The sequence below is a fragment of the Exophiala aquamarina genome (genome assembly GCF_000709125.1).
Source record: "Exophiala aquamarina CBS 119918 chromosome Unknown aczIA-supercont1.15, whole genome shotgun sequence".
Classification (NCBI taxonomy): domain Eukaryota; kingdom Fungi; phylum Ascomycota; class Eurotiomycetes; order Chaetothyriales; family Herpotrichiellaceae; genus Exophiala; species Exophiala aquamarina.
Window position 1 is genome coordinate 188,208 of NW_013550573.1, and position 25,528 is coordinate 213,735.

At 51.0% G+C, this 25,528-nt stretch overlaps 7 protein-coding genes across 7 annotated transcripts; 4 read left to right on the top strand and 3 right to left on the bottom strand.

The window, feature by feature from the left end:
• Window positions 1–234: 234 nt before the first annotated feature.
• Window positions 235–1,827, top strand: A1O9_10853 (uncharacterized protein; the record flags this gene model as incomplete). The annotated part of the gene is made up of 6 exons (XM_013400083.1): window positions 235–472; window positions 537–650; window positions 700–940; window positions 1,006–1,198; window positions 1,250–1,360; window positions 1,444–1,827. 6 exons carry the CDS (start codon window positions 235–237, stop codon window positions 1,825–1,827), a joined length of 1,281 nt encoding a protein of 426 aa, XP_013255537.1.
• Window positions 1,828–3,879: 2,052 nt separating this feature from the next.
• Window positions 3,880–5,724, bottom strand: A1O9_10854 (D-arabinono-1,4-lactone oxidase; the record flags this gene model as incomplete). Its single annotated transcript, XM_013400084.1, has 1 exon — window positions 3,880–5,724. The coding sequence occupies one exon, from the start codon at window positions 5,722–5,724 to the stop codon at window positions 3,880–3,882; it is 1,845 nt and encodes a 614-aa protein (XP_013255538.1).
• Window positions 5,725–6,349: 625 nt separating this feature from the next.
• On the bottom strand, window positions 6,350–11,381 carry A1O9_10855 (uncharacterized protein; the record flags this gene model as incomplete). The annotated part of the gene is made up of 3 exons (XM_013400085.1): window positions 6,350–6,602; window positions 6,660–11,160; window positions 11,225–11,381. 3 exons carry the CDS (start codon window positions 11,379–11,381, stop codon window positions 6,350–6,352), a joined length of 4,911 nt encoding a protein of 1,636 aa, XP_013255539.1.
• Window positions 11,382–12,073: 692 nt separating this feature from the next.
• A1O9_10856 (ADP-ribosylation factor-like 2) lies at window positions 12,074–12,784 on the bottom strand (the record flags this gene model as incomplete). Its single annotated transcript, XM_013400086.1, has 4 exons — window positions 12,074–12,286; window positions 12,343–12,505; window positions 12,561–12,671; window positions 12,726–12,784. The coding sequence occupies 4 exons, from the start codon at window positions 12,782–12,784 to the stop codon at window positions 12,074–12,076; spliced, it is 546 nt and encodes a 181-aa protein (XP_013255540.1).
• An 860-nt stretch (window positions 12,785–13,644) lies between these two features.
• A1O9_10857 (uncharacterized protein) lies at window positions 13,645–16,383 on the top strand (the record flags this gene model as incomplete). Its single annotated transcript, XM_013400087.1, has 1 exon — window positions 13,645–16,383. The coding sequence occupies one exon, from the start codon at window positions 13,645–13,647 to the stop codon at window positions 16,381–16,383; it is 2,739 nt and encodes a 912-aa protein (XP_013255541.1).
• Window positions 16,384–21,287: 4,904 nt separating this feature from the next.
• On the top strand, window positions 21,288–22,607 carry A1O9_10858 (uncharacterized protein; the record flags this gene model as incomplete). Its single annotated transcript, XM_013400088.1, has 3 exons — window positions 21,288–21,481; window positions 21,533–21,637; window positions 21,692–22,607. 3 exons carry the CDS (start codon window positions 21,288–21,290, stop codon window positions 22,605–22,607), a joined length of 1,215 nt encoding a protein of 404 aa, XP_013255542.1.
• Window positions 22,608–23,650: 1,043 nt separating this feature from the next.
• On the top strand, window positions 23,651–25,528 carry A1O9_10859 (uncharacterized protein; the record flags this gene model as incomplete). Its single annotated transcript, XM_013400089.1, has 1 exon — window positions 23,651–25,528. The coding sequence occupies one exon, from the start codon at window positions 23,651–23,653 to the stop codon at window positions 25,526–25,528; it is 1,878 nt and encodes a 625-aa protein (XP_013255543.1).

Genomic DNA, 25,528 nt, shown 5'->3' on the forward strand with positions numbered 1-25,528 from the left:
TGGGCAACATATGGCTATTTTATCAGGTTGTTGGACTCGGGAAACATAAGTACAATCGCCTCGCCTTAAATCCTTCAGTGTGACTGGACTGACGCTGCGCGCTGAAGTAAACGCATACGTCTCAGGCATGAAGGAAGACCTGAATTTCCAGGGGAATCAGTATAACTTACTAGCAACATTCTTTACATGTGGATACTTGGTGGGCCAGATTCCTTCGCAGCTTCTTCTTACGAGATGTATGTGCACAAATTGATTTCGAGTGTGGGAAGGCTTAGTTCTGACAGGTTCTGTCTAGTCCGTGCTTCATGGTATCTCCCGACAGCAGAATTATGTTGGTCAATCATCACGTTCGGGTTTGCAGGGGTACAGAATGTCAAGACGGTTTTTGCTCTCCGATTCGTCATTGGGATGCTTGAAAGTCCATACGCGGTCGGCGTTATCACGGTAATGGGAGGATATTACACAAAACGAGGTACAATCCTTTGCAGTCACAGGTCAGGCGGGAGCAGCTACAGCTAATGACTTGAACCCATCAGAGCTTGGGAAACGTATTGCAATCTTTTACTCTGCGAGCTACGCTGCCAGCATGTTCAGTGGCTACCTGCAGGCCGGTATTTACCGAGGACTCGACGGCCGCCTAGGCCTTGCAGGTCAGTGCTAAATGATTGTGCTCTTTATATATGCTGACCAATCTACTAGGCTGGCGATGGCTCTTTATATTTTGCGGCATCATATCTCTTCCCGGCGCCTTCTGGGGCTACTATGCAGTACCAGACAATCCTTATAACACCAAAGCACGTTGGATGAGACCAGAGGAGAAAAAGGCATATATTGCTCGGATGGAGCTTGTTGATCGCCGAAAACCGGTGCCGCTCTCATGGGCAAAGATTTGCAAGATAATATCAGGGTGGAAGCTCTATATGATGATTTTAGCTCTGATGTCAGGATCCTATTGTCTTCGTTAGTATCTGACCTGTGAGCGGAAAGCTGACTTGGCCAATCTAGCTGCCACTGCATTGTCACACAGCCTCTAAACTACTTCGCTGTATGGCTGAAATCTCTGGATCGCTTTTCGGTCTATCAAATCAATCTGTTTCCAACGGCAGCCCAGGCGCTAGGTTTGGTGACAACACTAGCTTATTCTTGGGTATCGGATGGGTTGGGCGGCAAAAGGTGGCAACTCTTGACAGTCCCAGCGGTATGTGAGCTCTATGGGGGGGCATAAAAATGACATACTGACGGTATCAAGGTTGTAAATTTTGTGGGCATGATCATCGTTGCCGCGTATCCTAATTATGGCGCAGTGTTCTTCGGGTATCTGATCAATGCTGCTTCATGGGGGTTCTGGCCTGTTCTCTACGTAAGTATTTCGGAAAGAATTATCCTTTTACTCTCTGGAAAGTGAAAGGAGAAAGTATGATAAGCTGACGCCTGAAATACCAGGCCTGGGCTAACGAGTTCTGTCACGATGACGCCGAAGAACGAGCTATAGTGATCGGTGTGGCTCAAACGTTCGGCCAGGCTTTCGTTGCCTGGGTGCCTCTCCTGGTTCTAAACGTGGGAAAATACGCTCCTCGGTTCCACTTGGGCTTCAGTGTCCTGAGTGGGATCAGTGTCCTGCAATTTACTATGATATTTGTCCTCAGGTTCTTCGTGAAGCGACAGAACAGGCTAGAAGAGATGCAACAGACACATCCTGAAGGAATTGATTTCACCAGAGGTCCAGATAGAGAGGACCAGAACGAATCAGACACGCAGAGGGGGACAGGTGACACTGTCGAATCGCTGGAAAAAATTTCCCAGGGTCACCAAAGACTGTGGCGGTAAGCATCGGCAGTCGTGAGACTGTCATCCTCGTCTCGTTCTGCTGGGTTGTCCCCTCATCTTTGTGTCGAGACGAGCACGTTTGGGTGAAGCAGGTATCTCAAATACAGTCTCTACACACTCGATATTGTGATGGTCAAGGAGAAGAGGACCCACCTGCGCTGTGAAATGCATTCATCTGTTGACCCAGTTCGACTGCCTGCGTGCCAGAGCACAGGAACTTCCAATTCCTGGCCTGCCATGCAGAACTTCTCCCCCTGCTCTCGCGATCACTCACGCATACTAGATGTTACTGTACATATCGCAATCATGGCAGCAATGCATGAGCAGCAGCAGTCGGTCCTTTTTCAAATGACTCCTTCGGAGACCCTCTCTAAAATCTTCAAACTTACCCTTCCCGGACATCCCACCAGTGCAATATACACGCACCACTCGGTACAAGGTTGGAGATTCATGGAGACAGGTTGAACGATGCGAATTCAGAGAAGGATTCGACTTGCTTCAAACCTGCAAGAGGGTTAACCTTGAAGCATCCCCACACGCCTAAGTCTGCCCAACTGTGCTTGACAGAGAGTGTTACTTGCATGCGCGCTTTTCCCCAATAGAGCTTGACGCAAGACACCGTCATCGCGTGACGAGGGTCATACTCTCAGAAAAAAATGGTGGGGATGTCTCAAAGATGAATTTGATCAAGAATAGTGACCGAATCTGAAGGAGATCGAGCTGAAGGGTATCAACGAACTCCGGGACCACGAATTTGTTGTACCAGACTAATTCCTACACACCATTGGTTCCTTGAAAGCTCTGTGTGGACACCCTTCACACGTCGATGTAGAGTTTAGTGGAAATATGAAGCGAAGTTGTGGCTGCCCGGAGCTTACTTCGTTCACCAAGAATACCGATGTTGTTGTCCAAACCAGAGTCAATCTTGATATCGACGTGTACGAGAGGCTAGGGGGCTGGCCATATGCGCCCTCGTACTTTCGCAAGGTCTCCCATTTGGAGCATCCTCGACTGGTAAGAGGACCATCCGACTCCATCACCGAATTGCAAGCCCAGTAACTGTTGAAATAGACGTTGAGGTGGATGGAGAAGTGACAACGTTGGCATTGTGGATTGTCCAGAACTGCGAAGCCAGGCCTGGTATGCAGAGTGGGTCTGCTCTGCCGCATAGTGTATGTGGCACCGCGAAGAAACACCCGACATTGACGAGAATGCACGATACGTTATGAGCTTCTCTTCCGAAGCTTACTGGCCAGAAATCTTGGAGAAATATGATGAATACTGGGAACATTCCATGTTTCATGGCCATTGCCGCGAAATTCTCGAATCGTGCGATGACAGCCTTGCTAGATTCCTCACCAGAGGGGAATTGGGATATGCAGAGGAGTCTCATCTACAGAATAGCACCGACAGACGATGAACCAGAATGGTTCGACGAATCAAACGACCGCTCTTTGGACAGATTCCTCATCATAGAGGACCTCGGAGCCGAGGAGGAAAGTGAGAAATGAGACCAAGGATGGATGGTGTCAAACACAATTAACCCAGCACGAATGAGTCTTTCAAGTTGTAAAGGAGAATGTTTCTTTTGGGGGCGGCGGGCGGCTGCTTTGCAAATACTACTATCATCCCATCGTGCCGCCTCTGGAGAGGATTGGATGTCTCCTGCGTGTGAGACTGGGTTTCCTTTCCTATCCTTTCTGTTTTGTAGAAGTTGACATCACTACCAGAGCCGAGCACTTCTGATGTACTTAAGCCGCTGATATGGTGAACTACTCATGGACCTGCCGGAGCCGCCCACTTACTTAGACATCGAATGAAATTTCTGCACGGGAAAAGAAATTGGAAAGAAAGAAAGAGATCCAAGAAACTAAAAGCAAAAGCCAGCACTAAAGAATATGATTTGAGATAGCGTGAGCATTCTATAAAGTCGACCATTTTTTTTAAAGATGGACCAGGAACAGGAGTCTTGTCTGATTGAGGGAGAGAAAACAAAACGAAGAGATCACATCACATCTTTCGCACAAGACGAAGCAGAGCTCCATCACCAGATCATGCTTCAGCCCCCTCAGCATAGACACTCGCCTCGCCCTTGGCCATATAGTCGAAACTCTCATCACTGGTGGCAGTCGCTGGAGGGCTTGGAGTGGCATCCTCGCCATCATCGAAGGCGGCGACTTTGCCAGCGGCTGAATCCTCATTATAATCATCTTTGTCCGCTGCACCGGCAAGCGTTCCACCCTCCCAGAGAATCCCGTCGCCGTATCCCCAGCCGAGACCTTTCTTGGAGCGCTTGACCTCGACCTCCATGAGGCCGAACCCGCCCTTGCCGCCCTTGACGCTGATATCATCCAACGGGAGAGTCCTGCGGTGCCACTCGCCAAGGAACATGCCCTCCGGATCGGACTCGTCTCTGACCTTGAGGAACTGCTGCATGTCGGAGCCGTACATGGCGTCGATCTCGCGGTTCGTCGTGTACGCGAAGTTTTTGGCCCAGTGCGGCTTGCCGCCCATGTCGCGCATCAGGTACTCGAAGGCGCGGTAGTATGTCTCGTGGCAGGGCGGGTCCCGGCCGTAGGGCCGGTACAGGGTTGCGTTGAGGTACAATGTTGGCTCGTCTGCGCAGGTTGGGTCGAGGTATGGTCGCACGCGGGAGTCGTTGGCTTGTGCATAGTTGGTGTCGCTGATGCGGACCTCGACTGGGCAGTGAACCCAGATCCCTTTGCTGGAGATCGGGATGCCGGACTTGGCATCGTCGTGGTTGATCCATGCGCCGAGCCTTTCGATGGCCTCGGGGCCTTTTGACAACGGGAGCGCCCATTCATTTACGAACTGGCTATACAAGCAGTCCATAAGGAGGCCTTGCCGCGCAGGTTGGACGGCGGACATGACGAATGAACCGGGTTTGAACCCGTATTGCATGCCGAAGATGAACCATTCCACCCAGGGTAGGATGCGTGGGAAGGTGTTGGACAGGTAGAGGAGGTTGTGATACATGTAGTACCCGAATTTCCCACCGTAGAAGGTGGTGTTTGGAGGTTTCGGGTGTTCGGAGCTCTTTGCTCCTCGCCAGATGACAGCGCGTTTGAGATACGGTAGCCACCAGACCCGGGTAAATTCTGCATTTGTCCACAAGTTTTTAGACCAGTTGTCGGTGACAGACGCAAGAGTATGGAGGGATTGAGACCAAGACACATTGAAGTCTGGTACAGCTTGGATGGTGATCTCTACGATGATCCCCAGCGAACCCAAGGAGAGCAAGGCGGCACGGAAGAGTTCTTCGTTTTTGCTGGCGGAACACGTGACGAGTTGGGAGTTGGACATGAGGATCGTCAATGATGTGATGGATTGCGATATCAGCCCATGCTTTAGGCTGGAGCCATGAGTACCAGTTGAGATGACTCCTGCAACAGACTGCACGTCAATTGAGCCGAGGTTGGGCAGTGTAAAGCCATCCTTGGCCAAATCTAAGTTAAGGTTGTGCAACGAAATGCCCGCCTGGAAACGGACAAGACCAGGAGTATTGTCGACGTTTCTCTCCAAGATCTGCGACAGGTTGTCCAGATTGATCAACCATGACGATGTACATGTTAAATCAGAAGGCGAGTGACCAAAGCCCGTGACACATAGCCGCTTCCTGGTACGGCGTGCAGCGGTGACAATTTTCTGCAGTTCGGGAATCGACCAAGGCTGAAAGTAGAGTTCCGGCCTGGAGAAGAAAGTTTGCGCCCATGTATGATGTAGATAGCGCGCTTTGGGACTGAATGGGATTGCATCGTCTAGACGAGAAAGCTCGCGCCTGAGTTTTGGCTCGAGATAGACATCCTCGGTTAGGCCCGATGAAAAGCGGGAGGTGTTGGGATTTGGTTGGGGCAGATTAGGAGCGGCCCAGTCCATGTTTGGCTTGTTGACCCAACTGAGGGATCTATGCGAGGAGTATATAGTACCCAGCTAAGTCAGTTCATATTTGGACAGACCGTGACAGCCAGAGGTCGGCGGGTTTCCAGTTGCCAACTTAAAAGCGGACGGGTGGAAATGGAGGTGAGGGAGAAATTTAGGGTTCGAAGTCACATCATGATCGTGCACCGGCACCCAACCAGGTAACCGAGGACTTATTATGTAATCAATTGCTTGATTGGCCACAATTCAACGACACCTTCTGCATCCCATTGGACCGGGTCTTGTGAAGACAGGCCAACTATCTATCATGTTGAGAACACGGCCGAGAGCCATCTGGTGGAAGGCGAATACTAGAGAACCATGAAATGGGGTGTGGCATAGCTCAATGTCCAGCATCATCACAGCTTTTATCATCTATCAATTCTCATTTCACACGGTGGCCTGAGCTATGCTTGCCATTGCATATGCAGTCCATCCATCTCGTCCGGGACACCCATCTGGAAACCCACGCCGGGGACATATACAACAACAATCTGAAGTCGAAGGTGACAAAAGTGTCAATACAGTTATATCCACTGCGAGATTGGAGGGCTGTCGTGATTGAGAAAATTAATCATTTCGGTCATAATGAAAGTCCCAGCTCTTGTGCAACTTCCTCAAGTCGAACGCAAACCTGGCTCCCCCCCGACGAGTCTCTTGGAGGAGACCATTTCCGGAAGACAGCTTTGACTTCCTGTGGCGGTTCCCCAAGCAGAACATAACAGCTAGGAATCAGAGGTCGGTCTTGTACAGATGGACAAAGGACCGCAATTTCCTGTGCGATTTGTAGAGCTGTGATGAATTCGGCAGGCTTTTTGGCAGACGAGCCAATAATACTAAATGCAATCAAGTCAGGCAAGGTAGAAAGCTGAAACGAAGTATAACAAACTCACACATAAACGGTGCTGTAGGTGTCTAGGATGTGAATGTGATTCACATCTAGATCCTTCTGGGTGAAGGGTGAGACCTCTTCGACCAATGCTTTTAGAGATTGCTTTGGCGGCGAGGCTGCTCGTAATCCCCAGAACCCACCAGATGATTTAGGCCGGTCATGTTCAACACGGTACAGTCGGCTAGAATAACCTTTGGAGTGCTCTGCACTGGTAATAACATCCGAGGTGAAGGGGTTTTGTGCTCTTGAGGTGAAGGACTCCCAGAAGCTGGCAGGCTCCGTCCCTTGTGAAATTTCCTCAATTTCTCCAGTGAGGCCGAGGTCCATACCGATTAGTCTGGCACAGCCCACGTCTTCCTGATCACTACCAACCCCTTTCCAAAGATAAAGCTTGCCAAATTTGGCGGAAATCAGGAAAGGGAAACCCGAGCAGAGGCTGGAGGCTGTAAACTCAACTTCATCAAATGCCACATGTCCAAGATGTCGTCTCCCACATAGCATGTACAGAGCAGATGATTTATTCTTTCGGGTGATGACAATTCCTCCAAGGGCCTGGAAGAACTCGGAACTTTCTTTTCCTTGCTTGACAACCTCAAGTTTGGCACCGTTGTCGCGAGCAATCTTCCTGCAGAACAATTGGGCATCTTCAATGGCAGCTTCGGGGACTTCATCACCGCACCAAAGATATGTCTCGGATACTCTGGCTCCACTCGAAGGCTGCATAGCATGAACGCACAAGTACATGCATTCTTCAAACAAAATATGCTCCTGTTGAGGTGGCATTGGTGTTCGTTTTCCATCCCCTGTAACCTCCCATATTTGCATACTAACCGTCTTGGCTTTTTGCGTTGGCTTATTCTGTGAAGCGAGAAACGTTTGAGTATCAAAATCGGCCTTTTCGCCAATTTGCGGGACGATGCCAAAGAATGTCTGTAGCTGCGTCTTGACCTTCGAAGGCGACTTTTGAAGCGCTTTTGGTTTACTAGGTAACGGCCGAGGACGAGAAGAAATTGTTTCAGAGTCTGGAGGAGGAGTTAATTCTGGTGTCGCAGCGACTTTCCGAGACGAAGAATCAATCTGAAGACCGAGCCCTCTAACCTTGCTGGGAGTTACGGATGTAGATTTGTTCGCATCATCAGGTGAAGGATACGATCTTGGCGTGTTGAGTTTCGATTTGCTTGGTGTCAGCGGAAGACTGCTAAGTGCTGGCGGTGAGATTGACGGAAGATGCTTTTCGCCATCAGACTCGGGTGGTGATGCGACATTCAATGGCCGATCTGGAAGAACAGCAAACTTCTTTGGTGTCGCTGGCTTGCCGACTGATTCATTCTCGAGAGCTTTCAATGTCGATGGTTTAGATTCAGTACGCCGTTCTGCAGACTTTGCGGTCAAAAGAGGTTTGGGTTTGATGCTTGGTTGCTTGGGTTCAACCTCTGTAGGGGTTTCTTCAAGGGTGTTCCTCTCGACGGGTGCAGCCTTTGATTTTTCTGTAAGAGCAATAGGAGGCTTCTCGTCTTGACCTTCTGCCGGCTTCGGGAGCTCAATATTCGCGCTAGGCTTTCTGGGAGTGGGTTTAGGCCCTCTGAATTGCTCAGGAGTCTCTCTATTCTTAGCCGCAGTGATTGTTGCGGGTGTGGCTGAAGAGACGACTGGCTTTGGTGATGGTAAAGGTGTAGCTTTGACTGGGACAGGTTCAGATTTAGTTGCTGAGTTGACTTCCTTCGAGATGGCTCCCTCTTTTGGGACGGAAATACCCTTCGGAGTCCGCCGCTTTGGTCCCTTGGCTCTGCTCTTTGTTGCATGGGTCAATTCTGTTCCCTTAGAACTTGGTCCGTCGGTACCGTGGGTGTTGGTCAAAATACTAGTTTTGTGTGCTGTTTCTTCAGTCGGCCGAGGACTGCCACTCCGTGACAAGATTCCGGCAAGAGCAGGATTTAGACGAGCAGCAAGCCTACTATTGTCAGGCAATTTCACTTTGAAACTTGCTTCCGCTGAAGATGCAGCAGTCTTGTCCGCTTTGATAGACTCGGGGTTTGTATTGGTCTTGCGGAGTGTAGTTGTGGACTTATTTTCAGAACCCATGGTTGATACCACTTTAGAACTGATCGACTCTTCTGATAGCGATTTGGGAGGCAAGGCGATTCTTGACGGTTGCAAAACCGGGTCCTCTTCCTTCAACAGGTTTGGCTTTGGGGGTAGATTGCGAGACAGTGCTGGTGTGGCAGGCTGGTCGTCGACGACTTTACCGACCTCGATCTTGTCAGTGGAGGGACCAGTCTTGTGCAATGCAATTCTTTTAGCTAGTGCCTCTGGCACGGGTTCAGACGGCTTCGTTGAATTAAGAGACTCCGGTCGCTTGCCTATAGATCCACCACTCGCTTTCATCGCTTCCTTCTTCTGTAGAATGCTTTCTTTGAATTCATCGACCCGCTTGCTTGGTTGTGGGCCTCCTGTGGCATTCAATGCTGCTTTGCCTTGGGTAATATTGTTCTTGAGAACGTCAGGGGCAACATAATTTTGGGTCTGAGTACGCTTGAGCTTTCCAAAAACAGCTTTGAATTCTGGCTCAGCATTCGCGTTTGCTGTTGATGGCATTTGACGAGACTTGAGACTAGCACGAAAATCTGTCTTTGGTGGCGTCTGAGGCTTTGGTTTCAGCATAGGTGGTTTGACTTCTGACTTGGCTTCTGGACTCGACACTGCTTTAGAGCTTGAAATTGTTGGTTCGTCAGCGGGTTCGGTAGCAGGATTTGCTGGTCCACCAGGCTTCCCGTCAGAATTTACTTTTGATGTGACAGGTGTTATATTCCTCTTGGACGGAATGGCTGGCTTTCCGGTAGAACCATCTGTCAGGTTGGAGGTCAAAGGGAGCGATTTTAGTGGAGTCTTCAGGGAAGGGTCTTTTTCTGAGGTAGGTCCAGCTGAGGTATTGCTAGGCTTAGATGGCATGCCATCTGTTGAGCTGTTCCGCACCGGAGAAGTCTGCCTTAATGGAGGAGAGGCCAGAGGCTTGGTCGCATCTGCAGCCTTCGGCAAGTCACGTATGCCCTCTGGCAACTGAGACTGGGCCTCTTTTGAACGCTGCATGTTGAGCTTCCAAGCTGGTGTTTCAGACTTAGCCGGGGAAAGTCGCGGTGTTTCAGGCTTATTAAGAGCACTTTCAAGCCAGCTTGCCTTGGTTGGACTCCATCGGCGTGAGTCCAGCGTCTTCGAAGGGCTTCGAGACAACAGTTGTTCTGATGGTGGAGGTGTTGTTGGACGATTTAATTGTCGGACCGGAGATTCTGGGAGGTTGGCATCTTGCTCGCTTACAGGACTATCTTTGGTTGGGCTTGCTGACTCATCCTGTGGGCGCGGCAAAGGCCTCCCCCGTGTTACAGGGACGGGGTCAGAACCGTGACTTGAAACCGGTCTAGAGCTGGACAAGGGGGATGAATTTCCCTCTCTTACAATTCTGGTGTCCTTGGAGGAATTTCTGCTATGGCTTGGAGTGTACCCAGGTACCCCAGACAATTGTGCAGGCCTAGCGGTGGCCACCGAGTCCCCTCGCTTGAGTCCTGCATTGGCTTGAACACTCCATCTCTTGTTCACACTGTCGGATCTTTTCATCATCGCACTCTGTACGAAGCCGCCCAGTCCTTTGGTAGGGGATGGCGGACGGCCGGCAGAGGATGGGATACTGGAAGTCCTTCCAAGGCCGGTGGAGTCTCCCTCTGCAGCGTTACTCAATTCCAGTGGTTTGAATGACGGCAGATCTAATACCGGGGATTTCGATGACAGCGACATCATAGAAGCAGGTCTCGCTGAAGTGGGTTGGTCGGCATCCGGCCGCTGCTGCGGAGGCAGGGTTGAAACAGTCTTGAGGGGTGAAGGAGGGGGTGTTGGCTTCTGAGGTTCACTGCTTGCAACCATAGTTGAGTCTTTGGACATGCCTGGTAGCCTGACGCCACGGTTTAAAAGGGAAGTTGTTGTGTCCTGATCAAACTCGTCCTTTCGGTATGCCGCCGAGCCAACACCACGGTCGGCAGTCTGGCGAAACCATGTTGGGTCTTTGCTAGCTAGAGAGGCAGCAATGTCCTTTCTTGACATCTCCTCGGGAGCTTTTTGTGGAGTTGCGGCCAAATTTGTGAATGCGTCCGGAATCGATGCTACCGATTGTGGCCGTGCCCTGAAAGAGCCTGCACCCCTGGATGCAGGCCGCTGATTCCAAGACAGGGTTCCACTTCTTGACAATGAAGTAGCATTTGCAGGAGCACTCGGCGTGGAGGATCTGTCATGAAATGGTTGGGGAGGGAGTGGCCGCGTAAACTCAATCGACGAGGGCTGACGGTGCTCGGATTTGGGAGATGTAGAAGAGGAGCGATCTAAGCTCAGAGACTGTGATGGGGGTGTTAGAGTAACCGGAGGCTCGATTCCTCGACTCCGAGAAGGTGTGGCGTCGCCAATCGTCCGCAGCGATGGAGAAGGGCCTGTCTTGGAGGGTGAGAGAGATCGTGCACGCTCTGTCAAGATGTTAGTCACTCCAGCTCCTAGACCTGTTCAAGACGAGAGGAAAAGCGATCCTACCAGCTCTCCTGGCTTGTCTCTCCTTCCGTGCCTGTAGCAGTTCTTCCTCGACTCTTTTGGAGCGTTCGGCCTCCTCCTGGCCCTGCTTAGAACTGAGGCTCGCAATTCGAGCCAGGAATTGGTCGACAGACTCAGAGCCATCATTGGACGCGTCCATGGCTGATAACTATCGAGGAAGGATCGAGATGAATTGGATTGGCAAATGTTGAGTGGTAACAAAAAGCCCGGGGCTATTGTGCAGGCATCGTTCGGAAAATGACCAGCATTCAAGAGTGAGAAGCAAAACAATCACAGAATCAATACAATTGCTTGCGGGAGGACGCCCTGCTAAAGAGGCGAAAGAGTGGCACAAGGTTGAGAGACTGCAGGAGCAGCTGCAGGTGGGAGTGTGTAGTGGGTTCGTTGAACTGCGTGGTCCTGTGTTGATGCAATGTTGATGAAATGCAGGAAAGGGAAGCGGGCGCGTCTCGATTCTCCGCAGGGCGCTGCACGGCACGAGAGGTTTTTCCGAGACTTTAACTCCCGCTAGCCCTCGGAAGCTAACGAGGAAGTTGGTACTGGAACTTGCTAGTGATGATACCAACCAGAAAAACAACGTAGATCTGGCCGCTGTGTGATGTTTGTCAAGTTGATCATTTGGATTCTCAAAGTCCCTTTATCAAAGTTCTAGCCTGGAACTTGGTAGATGGTGGTGCCTGCTGTTGACTTGTGGGCTTTGGGCCGTCAAGAGCGACCAAGCTGCGACCTGTGCCTTTTGACAGGGATAGCCATGTCTATTGTGTGGCCGAGGCAATCAAACACAGCCCAGGCCACTTTTGGAACTTGTCCAGGGTACGGGGTGTTCTATCTTTAATACAAGAATAACCGGTCCCTTGCATCTTGGACAACCCAATCCAGGCCCTTGTCAAGATTGTTACCAGTCATTGCACTACATGGAACAACAACCCATCGATGGGTTAAGATTCTTTCCAACTCAAGACCTTTCTTGACCTCGTGTTCGCTCAAGCACCCAGGTACATCTGTCTTGTTGAGAAAGACCAGTAAGCTTGCGCCAGCTAGCCTCTGCAAGGAGAAGTCATTAGGACTGGTATTGTGTGATTGATAAAGTTCCCTCTTACCTCTTCCAGAAGCAGTCCTTTGAGTTCTAGTTTGCAGTCCTCGATTCTCAGCCGGTCCGTGGCATCGACCACCCAAATGAGAGCATCGGTCTTCTCAAAGTAGTTCCTCCAGTATGTTCGAATGGTCTTCTGACCCCCAACATCCCATATATTCAGTTTGTAGCTGTGTTTGTCAGCACCTATGCTTTTCTGCTCTCTTTCGGCGGACTCCAGATTACCCTTGAAAATCAATAGTCTTGATGATGAAGCCCAGTGTTGGACTGACAGTATTGACATCTTCATTCATGACCCGTTTCACAATGGTTGTCTTTCCTGCATTGTCAAGCCCGCTTTACAAAGCCGTTAGTGGAGATGATCACCTCTGTCAGTGACTCACGTCTCACAGCATCAGAATTCGCATCTCTTTATCCTTCAGTCGTGCTTTTCGCAGAATGGACAACATTGTGACTAGGAGGGTGTTCCAGCCTCATTCTCTGATAGATACAGTAGTAGAAGAGCTCGCAATTATCACGTGCCTCAGATTCATTATATAAGTTCTCAGTAGTGAAGACCTCAGTAAACGGTATGATGGTCCCATGAGTTTTCTAAATTGTAAGGTTTCACTGCTGACACAGCCGCCGAGACTTTGATTGGACCGGCACACGCACAGTCCGTTAAGGTCGGCGCTAACTGTGTACTAAACACGGGACAGGCCGACTATCAAACAACTTTATCTGATGGTGAACTAGCAGTAGTCATCTTGTCCGCATCATACTCCCGACTGGTACCTGGTAAACAATAAGGTGCCCAACAATTGCGATCCTCCGGGTTCTGAACCAAAAAGGAAGATACTTACTTCACTTAAAGATCGCTTCAGTCCAACTTTCACTTTGAAATTCCTCTCCCTCCCTTCATTATCCGTTTCTTAGCGCCCTTCCTCTCCTTCCTACAATCCGAACAGCTCCATACACCATCTATCTTTACTTCGGGCCATCATCATTCTTATCTTTGAACTGCAATGGTGATATCCTCGCAGATCTGCCCGCATGGCTCGAGCTTTTTGTCCTGCCGTGTGACAAGAAATTAGCCCGCGATTTGAGGATCTTGCCTTAGACGGTGTACATACTCCTTCTCCCATCAAGCATATCATTGCTTCCTCTTTTCAGCATTACCACAATGGATTCAGATCATCCTCCTGGCCATGATTCCTCACTTACCCCCGGTCAAGCTCTATCGCTCTCTGCTTGGAGGGAACTATCCCAGGCTCCTGCAGCCGCCAACCCATCCTCAAAGGTAGGCTGCTTGAACTCCATCACTATTCAAATGGCTCACTGGGGTATTCATCCACAGACACTTGACGGGCTCCAACTTCCTCCTTTTGATGCTAACAAATATGGGAACCCTATGGCTCGCAAAACAAATTCATCGAAACGGCAATCGCCTTCACCAGGAAATTTTGGCAAGTTTTCACAGCCAAGGAGCAGTACCCGCAAGGATCATCTAGCACAAAGCTGGGGTTTCGAGCAAACTCCCGACCAAGCCAGCCGCAAATTAGCAAGCAATTCGAATGCTGGCGATGTGACAGCTAAGGCCACTGATGCCCAAAACAACAAGCCGGATTCCTCAACTGTTCAAAGCACTCCGAAGTCGAACTCGAAGATGCAGATTCCTGGATTTGACGCAGAAGCATATGGCCATCTTGGTAGCCGCGGAACACGTACACCAAATGCAACCTCAGTTATCTCTCATAATTCTCTACGAGATCAAACTTCCTCTTCTCAGCTTCGGAAAAGCAAGGTGTCACAAGCCGACGAGGGCGGTTCTGAAGTCGCGTCCACAGTTCCTTGGGGCTTGGGTCTGGCACAATCTGATATGGAAGGACAATTAGAGCTGCAGACCCTTGCTAAAGTTCCGATCACTCCCAACGTCTTCCACTCTCAGCTACAGTCCACAAACAACACTAGAATCCCAGATGCTGGGAGCAAGCCTCAGCGTGCTCAGGACCCGCAGAAACCAGTCGTCTACGAGACATTGAAAAAGCCTGGGGAGTCCCCGATGGAAACTATGCGTCGTCTTCAGGTAGCGAAGCAACGAGAAATCATGAACAACATTCACAAATCTTCCGACAAACGTGGGCAGCACACTGCAAACTTAGCTGAGTTGAGAAACCTTCGACGACCCATCTCACCTGAGGCTTCCGATTCACCATCTACAAGATCTCAGCCTGCCTCAAATGCACTTCAAGTCCCCCCAACAATTTCAACGCCCAGCTTCAAACAACTCAGCATTGATTCTCCAACCCCAATCGCTGGGAAGGCCCCAGGGGCCGTTCCGTCAGTCCTCTCAAACATGAATCCTAATGTGAGCAGACGCCCATCTCCTCTCAACCAGTATCAAGACTCATCCAGCGACATCAACATGAAATCTACGATCAATGTGCAGAGTCATCAACCACGACAGTCTCGCTTTCAGCCTGATCAGGTTGCTCCTCGGAATAACTGGGCTACATCGGCGGAGCTCAAAGCTCCTGGCTGGATTGTCGACAGCAATGCGGCCGGATCAACGGCGAGCGAAGGCTCCATGTGCCACATGGGAATTGATTCCGACCTGGGACGACTAATTCGGCCAAAGAACCCAGATGCCCACGAAGCCTCTCTCATAGGATGGGACGGCAAATTCGTTCCGCCACCGGTTGACTGGGAGCAGCGTCCTCGCTTTGGTAATGACCAGGAGCATTTCAAAGCTGACTTCCGCAACTGGCTTGGGCAAACTGTACAGCACACCCTGGGTGTCGAAGCTGTACCTAAGCTGAGCTTCGAACGTGCGCCATCGGAAGTTGTCTCGGACATCAACTTGCATCCAGATGGACTAGGATTTGTGCAGAGACATGCCACGATCAATGCGGGCAACGCAGAGCACTACGGCTACGATTTCTCAGCCGACAATTTCCCAAAGACTGGAGGTGAGCCCGCTGATTTCGACGCGGACTGGCGAGTCGATAGTTCGCTCATAGAAAACGTGAAGTACAGAGACGAGACCACGAACGACCTAATTGCGAAGAAGATGCAGCTTGTCGAGCGTGATACAAGACGCTACGAAGCACAGGTCGAGGAGCGCAAGGCATCTCAAGAGGGAGCAGCAGCCATCATCGCTTCAGAGAAACCAGCTGACATCCCCCGTCCAAAGGTCAACCTATATCTTCGTCCTGCCTTGGACGTCGATATCCCCGGCATGACCGAAATCCTCAACTGGTACATCAGAAATGGCGTCCGCACCTCAGAACTGTTGCCTATTTCCGACCAAGACATGCGTTCGCGACTGAACATGGTGAAGCAATCCAAGCTCCCGTTCATTGTGGCGATCGAGCGCACCCGCAAGAAAGCGCGCCAAAAGACAGCTCGACAATCAGACAACCCAGATGCAGGCTACCATGGCATCGTCAAAGACGAGCATGTCATCGGTTGGGTTTCCGCAACCGACTGGTCGGCCGTTGACTACGTGGAGTGTATCTCCGCCGACTTGGAGCTCTACGTCGCACACGACTACCGTCAGAAGGGCATCGGGCGCTGCCTCATGGAGGCATTGCTCGACGCCACTGACCGCGGCTACATGAAGAAGGGCAAGTGTGAGTTCACCGTCGCGCCGGAAATGCGGCACATGTTCTCTAGCGGAGGCATGCGGGACTTGCACAAGATCATCTTTCAAGTTCGCTCTTACAATTCTCCTCTTCCCCGCGAGATGCAAATCAAGCATGCCGCATATGTTGGCAGGTACGACAACATGGTCAACGGCGGTGGCGGTTGGGACGGCCGCGGCAACACCACCAAACCCAAACTCATGCGAGCCGACGGCAAGAACCACGAGACACCGGACGATCTCGAAGACGACTACGCCGTCTGGTTGAAGAAGTGGCTGGAGAGCTTCGGCTTCGAGGAGGAAGGCCGTCTCAGGAAGATCGGCACCAAGAACCGCCGATTCCTCGACTTGGTGTACCTTACGCGCGAGACCCACTGGCAGCCAGACGAGAAGAAGCTGCCTGACTATTCCCAGCATCCAATCTGAATCTGAACCCTACCTTCACGGGGCATCTTCGCGCTGGGAAAGCGGACGCGATTGACTGAGATCCAATGATTGCGTTTTCGCACCTTCCAGCAAGCGGTGTCTTCCTTCCCAACTCACTCACTCGTCCTGAGTGCAAACTCCATGCCCAGAAATGCTTCGGATATGCAGCACAACATAACATGTATGAGTACAATTTTCACAGCGGTGGAGGGTTTCTTTCTTTTCGTCTTTTTACCAGCTCACGCTCCCCGAGGATTTTCCCTGAGATGTCGGGAGCAGGCCCCAAAGTAAACAACGTGCAGGAGATCTATGCAACGCTGACGGCAGTTCGCTCTTAACGGCGGCCTGGATTGGACATTGTATGAAAGGGGAGGGAATCATGATTTACCGATCCTCGACGGTAGCCATGGACAGGCAGACAGATCCCTCTTTGAGGGCGGTGACATGGCATAGCATAGCATAGCACAAACCAGCATAGAACGGATGAGAAAATACAAATAATTCGGAGAAGAAAAAACTGATAGATAGTATTGGGGAGATATTCCTTCCAATTACTTACATTGTGATTGATAAGAGCGAAATGTCGATGCTCCTCCCTTCATGTGCCTGTTGCGTTATGTACAATGCACACCTCAATGTCGTGGTTCGTAGCGCACGCTCATGCTCGGGGCTCTTTTCCGAAGAAAATATCACCGTTCCTAAATCCGGTGAAGGTAGCGAAGATGATGCCTGAACCGTAGATATAAAAGTTCGTGATTCGCCAATAGTATTCAATCGTCCTGTGACGAGGTTGAGTAGGGCGAACAGCGAGGATGACTTTCGCCATTTCTCAGAGCGTGCACTCACCGCATGGGCTCTGATTGTTCGAGGAAATGGCTCTCATCAGCGATCCTTCAGGTTTTACGAAAGGAAATTTGTAAAGCCGCGGGCACCTGCAGATTTATCAAGTAGCTTGGATCGCAAACTTACAGCTTAGGTACATGGGCAGGCTTTTCGATGCTCCAAATTGTAGCATGGTCAACCTGAACTTGGGAACACGTTTGAACTGTTTGGAATGTGGCCTGCGATTTTCATTTTCAGGGGTTGACGAGCGGAAGAGTCTCAGTGGCAGTCGTCCTTCTGTGGGGATGGGTCTTTCATTGTGGATGTGAGGCACAAAAGGTGCGTCTGAGATCAATAATAATGGACGCACGTAGTTGCGTGATTTGTAGGTAGTATACATCGTCTGGTTTCGGCTCCGGCATATCCTTACTACCTAAGATAGCGCCATTCTGAGAGATGGAAGAAAACACGGCCTGAAGGTGATCGTTTCATTGCATCCGAACTTGAGTGGAACACATGTATATCTGGCGCTCTGTGAGAACGGGAATCGAGATCTGCCGAGCGGGGCATTTCCAGACTTGCAGACCTGCAGGTCGCAGGTAGGTCACTGCCCGACATCTTGGATCACCCAGGCGGACGATGCAATCGCTGAGTGGCTGGTTAGGCCGTCTAGGGAAAGGAGCGCTCTAGATTTGCCAAGGTGATGAAGGCGAAATGCCGTAATCAGCTGCAAGCCTGGTTAAATTGTAGCCAGTCAGGCCCGCTTCTCGTAAAAGAAGTCGGAGGACTGCCGTGGCCAATAGTCGTTCACCTGTGAGTAGCTCGCGGAGGGAGTAGGAGGAGTAATTAGTTCGTCTGGACCTCGTAGGCGCTCCCGTTTGTTCGTTTGGAGTGAGAATGTTTTGGTCGGGGACGAGAAGTGGCCCCCGTGACTGGCGACTTGAGTCTGTGTCACGTGGGCATTGTATGCCCTACCCGCTAAAATGGACTAGTCCCACGGTTCAGCCGAGTCGGAGGGAAGTTGGAGAGTTGATACCCACATGTGCTCCAGGCACCTGAGGTCCTGGCGCAAAAGCATGAAGCATGGCTCGGTTAAGATTTCCGAGTCCCTCGTTAGGCCGCAATTTGTGAGACCCTACCCATGAGACCACCCATGGGGCAGCCCATGAGACATGAGACCAACACTACAAGCGACGAGCCGTGCTCGTGTGTACGCCGTCTGTGTGAGGTGAGGCAGCTGGTTGTACCGACCCGTGATTGTGAGGCTTCTGGCATGCCATGATTGTTCCTTTGCCCCTCCATCCGTGACCAGTAGGATTGCATCATATATCCCTGGAAAGGCACCCCCGTGGCCATCAACTCTTGTTTTGAATCGAATTCTGCCTGGTGCAGGCGATGGGCGATGGCGACACCGGTCGCTAAGTTAGATAGGCGAGCCCGGCGGGTAGAAGATCAGCCACAGCTCAGGGCCCCTCAACCAACTGGGAGATACGAGTCCCTGCTAGGGATGATAATCGGGTATGCAGGTCATCGGCACAGATTGGGAACCAAAGTGGGATGATTGGCGCTGCAACCATGCCTATTCCCATTTCTTTTCCCCTTCCTTTGAGTCGATGCGCCAGTAGTCAAGGTGAGCAAATATATCTGGATAGCTGTGCCTGCTTTGGGATCCCTTGTGGACTCTTTGGGAGAGTTGTGCAAGATTATCCAAGTACTGGGCGGTGTCAGACGACGCCTGTCAAGCAAGCGAGTTCTGCAGCTGGTCAGGGGGAAGGGCTTTCGCTGTCTACCACTACTAGTCGAAGCCCCGAAGCCTCGAAGCCCCTGGTACAATGCGCCCTGCATTCTGGGTTTGGTGGTTTTCATGACTCGTGAGGTTACTGTGTAAATACCATCCTTGCAGCCAGGTGCGCTGCGTGGTGGAAGTGTCAATATTGAGTTTGGATAGCTTGGACGTCGCTTGAACTGGTTGATTCCCCTCGTTAGTCCAGGAGGATCCCAGAGTGCCCGCTTTACTGGTTTTACCTGGCTTGTTATGACGATCATTCGGCAGGCTACAGTCTGTGCTCTTTCTGGTAGCAAGACAACAACAACAACAACAGAGAAAGCTTCGAATTACCAGTCCAACTGGAAGTCAGTAGTAGTACTGGTGTCGGGCACGATAAGTCATTGCAAAGCTGGCTAAGTCCGTGGGCTGCAGTTCCGGGCGAGTTCCGTTTCTTCTTTTTTTCCTCATTTATTTTACCACCCGGGCTGAAAAGGGAAGAGAGCGAAACCGACGACGACGACGCCGGCGCAAGTCAAAACGCCTGTCCTCATCTTTGTCATCTGTCTATTCCAGCAACTAACTCACGTATACCTGTTGTTGGGGATTAGTTAGGACTACCCGGTGTGCCTACTGCAGAAAACCGGATGCCTCGTCCATGTAGCACCATGTCTTAGGCGTGCGTTGACGTACGAGTGCCTTGGTTAAGCGTGGTACTGCATGCACCTATGCTTAGCTGGGGATTAGTGAGGTGGACCCCTAAGATAGTGGGCACGATAGCCTAGAAGATCTGCTCCTCAGCCGCTCGAATGGTCCGTCGGCTCCCCTCTCGGCCCTCTGGCACCCGTCTGGTACCTGTGCCAATGCCTGTGCGTGTGTCTGCCAGAATTCGGTAGCTGGGTTGTGTGTGGGTGTGTCCGTGTCTGTGCCTGTGCCTGTGCCTGTGTGTCCCGTGCTGACCTTAGGCTGCAGGAGGATGCCGCAGGCAGACAGTAGTGCTCCGTAGACTGTAGTGGGCGAGTGAGTGAGTGAATGAGGGTAGCTTGCATCCCACCACCACCACCTCCTCCGACTCCCACCTTTTTTTTCTCTCCCAGGTCAATTCCCTTGCATCATCCACCCTCCATCTCATCCACCTCATCCACCTGCGAACAAGGGCTCAACCTTCCCGCCTTTGCCTTTGCCTTTCCCAATTCTTCATCCGAAAAGGACCCTCTTTTGGCTTGGGAACTTACCTGAGAAACCTTGCAGGGACGCAGCCAACACCCAAGGGCTCTTCCTCTCCACCTCTTGCTCTCACACCAGTCACAGCCAACCTCACCTCACACTCTCTCACTCACTCGAACCCTCCACCAAACCCTCGATAACCTTTCTTCCGCTTCCTCCCCTTCGCTTCTCTTCTTCTTTCTTCTCCCTCCTCCCTCCTCCCCTCCACCTTCTCGCCTGTCCGTCCCTTTCGCTTCCTCCTCTCCATCTGTTGTCTGCGCGTCCTCTTAGTCTTGCAGTGCTACTTGCTATTCTGCTTCTCTTTGGCCCTGCTCTTCTCTCGGAGTTTCCTCGAGTTCGCGGTCTGATCTGTGGCTTTGGCTGTCCAGCATTTGGCCCCCATCTGAATCACTGCGCATTTGATCCGGTACGTGCGAACCTTTTCTCTGCACCTCCCTTCAGTATTCGCCTTTGATCGCACATACAAGAGGCGTTTTTTGGTGGTCGTTGCGCGCACACAACGTGGGACTGCCCGGCCGCATCCCGACAGTTCGCTAGGACACGGCGCATGCATGCGACTCGGCTTTGGCAGAATAAACCCACCCACCTATACAACTCTGAGCAAACGACTGTCAATGAACATGAATGCAAGGTCATAATCACCGATACCGACTGCTCATCCATGACGACTGGATTCATGTGTCACGGCATCAGATCAATGACTGACTACCCAATGTCCAATATTCATTTAGCTCCGTGACAACTAGCGCTAATCCTTTGACTCTTAGACTACCCATACCTTCAATTCTCCAGACAACCTTTGCTCTCGCTTTGCATCTTGCAACTTTTGAGATTAGCCGTTCGGGTTATTGTTCTGCAGACAAAAAGTTGGCCAAAACGAGTCAGATTCCAAGTGTAACAACTCCATTAATTTCTCCACCCTCTTACGGCGAGTCCTTGTAAGAGAACCATCAATTCAAGTCAGCTTTGGTGAGTACCGATCCACACCGTTTGGAGTCTCTTCTTTGAGCTTTATCTGGAGCAAGAGCTGGCATCTGACTGATAGGCACAGGAATATCCTTCAGCCTTTACGCGATAATTACGTTTCAACATGTCTTTCGAGTACGGTCAATTCCCCAACACTCCGCAAGAGGGTGCACCAGGCCAAGTGCCTACTCCTCAGGATGGTGCTCCTCCAGGTCAGCAGGTTGACCAATCTGGCCAACAGGCCATGCAATATTCTCCTGCAGATGGCAACTCTGCCCCTCAAGCTGGCCCGGGAGGAGAACAGAAGACCACTCTCTGGTAAGTGAAGCTGGATTCTCTCGTTGACGCTCTACCTGACCTCGCTCCCAGGATGGGTGAGCTTGAGCCTTGGATCGATGAGAACTTCGTTCGCAACCTTTGGTTTCAAATGGGTGAGCAGGTTAGTGTCAAGATGATTAGGGATAAATTCTCCGGGTATGTTCTGGCCTGGGCCGCAAAACCTCCTTCACGTCTCTGAACTCATGTTAGCAGTAATGCGGGCTATTGCTTCGTCGATTTCTCTTCCCCAGCCGCCGCCGCAAAGGCTCTTCAGCTGAGCGGACAGCCCATGCCCAACTCCAGTCGCCCTTTTAAACTCAACTGGGCTTCTGGTGGCGGCCTTGCCGACCGACGCGATGACCGCGGTCCTGAGTTCTCCATTTTCGTAGGTGATCTTGGCCCAGAAGTCAACGAATACGTTCTCGTTTCCCTGTTCCAGAGTCGATTCCCCTCTTGCAAGTCTGCCAAGATCATGACCGATCCCCTCTCCGGTATGTCTCGCGGCTATGGGTTTGTGCGATTTTCCGACGAGGGTGATCAACAACGCGCGCTTAGTGAGATGCAAGGCGTTTATTGTGGCAATCGTCCCATGCGTATTTCTACTGCTACCCCGAAGAACAAGGGTGGACCAATGGGTGGTGGACCTGGAGGGCTCAATATGCCTGGTGCGGGTCCCATGGGATATCCTCAAATGGGTGGCCCACCTATCGGCTATTATGGTCAGCAGCAGCAACAGCAGCAGGCACCTCAGCCCATGAACCAGTTCACCGATCCTAACAACACCACAGTCTTTGTGGGAGGCCTCTCCGGCTATGTGACCGAGGATGAGCTTCGTTCTTTCTTCCAGGGATTTGGTGAGATCACCTACGTCAAGATCCCACCAGGGAAGGGTTGCGGCTTCGTCCAGTTCGTCCAACGCCATGCTGCTGAGATGGCCATCAACCAGATGCAAGGCTACCCAATCGGCAATTCTCGTGTTCGCCTCAGCTGGGGTCGCAGCCAAAACAATTCTGGCCCAGCAGGCACTCCTTACCGCCCTGCTCCACCACCCCCGATCTATCCCTCAATGGGCATGCCTCCCTCGCACTCATACGGCAACTATGCGCCGATGAAGGTGAGTTATTAGGAGTTCCCATAACGTTTATTTCCAATACTCACCAACCATCAGTAATTTTATGGCTTGTGGGCGCAGCCGGCGTTCGTCCATTGACTTCCATTTCCTGTTGAACGGACACTGCGTTTTCTTTTGTCATTGAAAGCAGCGCAATCGAACTTTAGCGTCATCGTTGGGGTGGGAGGGTGTTTGTCAACAAAAGTTCTTTCATTACATCGCGATGAACCCCTTACCATCAATTTTTCTCGATGGTCAGTTGGCTGTGTACAACATCAACGTGGCATTCGCTTTTGGGTTGAAATGACGATTCCAATGAACGAGGAGCATGTGCTTGGAAGCGGTAAACGGCAAGGATGAGGAGCATGGACCCTCGAGCGTTGAAATGGCGGATGATGATTAAGTTGGCGAAGAAGTTTCCTTTTCCTTTTTTCTCTCTCTCATAACTTTACTATGGCCTCGTGCCCTGAAACGAGGGGATCGGGATCCTATTCCCTGATCTGTGATCCTCAGAAAAGGAGTCTGGCATTGAGCACACGAAAGACCACGGCATCCACGAAAGCTGATAACTACGAGCATTAATGTGTTCTTCCATAGTGGCGGAACCCAATGCAGAAAACAGTCATTGACATTCTGAATCTCGTTTACTGTGGTCATCTTGACGTCTACATATATCTTTACTCGTCTGGCGATACACCCTCATCAGGCTGACATTTATATCCAGTCTTACCACCACTCTTCTCAGTCATCCTCATCGAATCCTGCTCTCCCTCCCGGCACGTTTTTCCGCGACAGACCACGGCAGGCACGGCATCCCCCAGTCAACTTCTCCGCGTGCCAAGACCAAAAGAGCCTCGGGAATATCTGATCGTCTTCTCCAAACTCGCTTCAGTTTGTTGCCGAGTTGACTGACCCTGGAGGAAGAGGATAGGTAAGTTGATATGTAGGTTCAGTGTTTCTTTTCCTGGGGCTGCGACACTTCCAATCCTTGATGACTTGTTTCCATTTGCTGCGAAACACCAGTTACGCTGAGACAGCTTGATCTGAAGAAACCAAAGATGGATTCGAGACCGATTCGAATTGCTGGCGCGTCTGGATCTGCCTCTGACCGCCGACATGCCATGGCAGCATTTGCAAAGGCTCACCCATCAGATCCTATCGACGTGATAATAGCAGATTTTATGAGCGAGGTCAATATGACCATCGCGGCCGCTCGTCGTGTAGATGCCGATTCGTTGACTGCCCCGAATGGCAATGCTTTTATCGGCGGAGGCCCCGCGTTTGAGGCCTCGTTCCTCGAGGCCTTGGAACCGGCTCTCGATGATCTCGCAAAATACGGGATCCGGGTCGCTGTGAATGCCGGGAATGCAGATACAGAAGGTCTCTACAAGACCGTTGTAGACATGATTGCAAAGAGGTGCCTACAGATCAAGGTTGCTTGGGTTTCTGGCGATGAAGTCCTTCCCGCGATCAATGCAGGCTTGAAAGATGGATCCTCTCGCTTCAAGAATATCTACACGGGTCACCTTCTTTCCTCATGGGAATTCGAGCCGATTTATGCTCACGCTTATCTTGGAGGTCTGGGGATCGCCGAGGCATTTTCACAAGGTGCACAAATTGTTATATGCGGTCGAGTCGCCGATGCTTCCCCCATCATTGGCGCCGCCTACTGGTATCACAACTGGCAGAGATCTCAGCTCAACGCGTTAGCCAATGCTTTCGTGGCTGGCCATCTCATTGAATGCAGCAATTATGTAACAGGTGGCAATTTTTCCGGCTTTAAGAGCCTGAAAAACTCCCCGACCGGGTGGACTGATATTGGTTATCCGATTGCTGAGATCGCTAAGGACGGGTCTGTGGTCATCACGAAGCAGAAGGACTCTGGTGGTACTGTAACGACACACACGTGCTCGTCCCAGTTACTTTACGAAATACAGGGTCCGTGGTACTACAATAGCGACGTGACTGCGGTTCTGGATCAGATATGGTTTGAGCAATTGGGACGAGACAGGGTCGCGCTACATGGGGTAAAAGCCTTGCCTCCACCTCCAACTACAAAAGTTGGCCTCACTGCTCGAGGAGGCTTCCAGGCTGAAATTTGGTATTTCATGACAGGACTTGACGTCTCAGAAAAGGCTCGCATGATAGAGGCACAGCTCCGGATCGGCTTGAAGCCATATTCGGATCAATTCTCAGCACTGTCTTTCAGCGTGTTAGGCTCACCAGCACCAAATGCAGACAATCAGAACGCCGCCACCGTAATATTTCGCATCTTTGTGCAAGCCAGGACTTCGGATGATATCGCGCCCGCTAGGTTTCTACGTCCAGTCATTGACAATATAATGCAGAGCTATCCCGGTGCAACTTTCCATTTGGATTTTCGACAAGGAATCCCAAAACCTTTCTATGAGTACTATGTCACTCTCCTCGATCAATCCAAAGTCCAACATGTGGTACATTTCAACGGTAGGGACACGATAATCCCACCTCCGTCTCTGACCAAAGTCTTCCCCGAACGCCAGCACAGCCAACCCACTGCCGGTATCCAAGTTGATCTGTCCAAATTTGGACCTACGGAATATGCTCCCCTGGGCACAGTTGTGAATGCAAGATCTGGTGACAAAGGAGCCGACTGTAACTGTGGTTTCTGGGTCCGTCGTGAAGACGAATATGTCTGGCTCAAGAATTTGCTATCCATCGAGACGATCAAGCTTCTTCTGGGCAAAGAGTATGATACGTCACGGGTGCCCGCGATTGAGATTGAGAGATTCGAGCTCCCAAACCTGAGGGCAGTACACTTTTTATTCAGGAATCTACTTGACCGTGGCGCAACAAGCACGTCCACCATTGATTTCTTGGGAAAGAACTGTGCTGAATTTTTGAGGTCCAGATATGTCGACGTCCCGACCAGGTTCATTGAGAGAGGGAAACTTTAG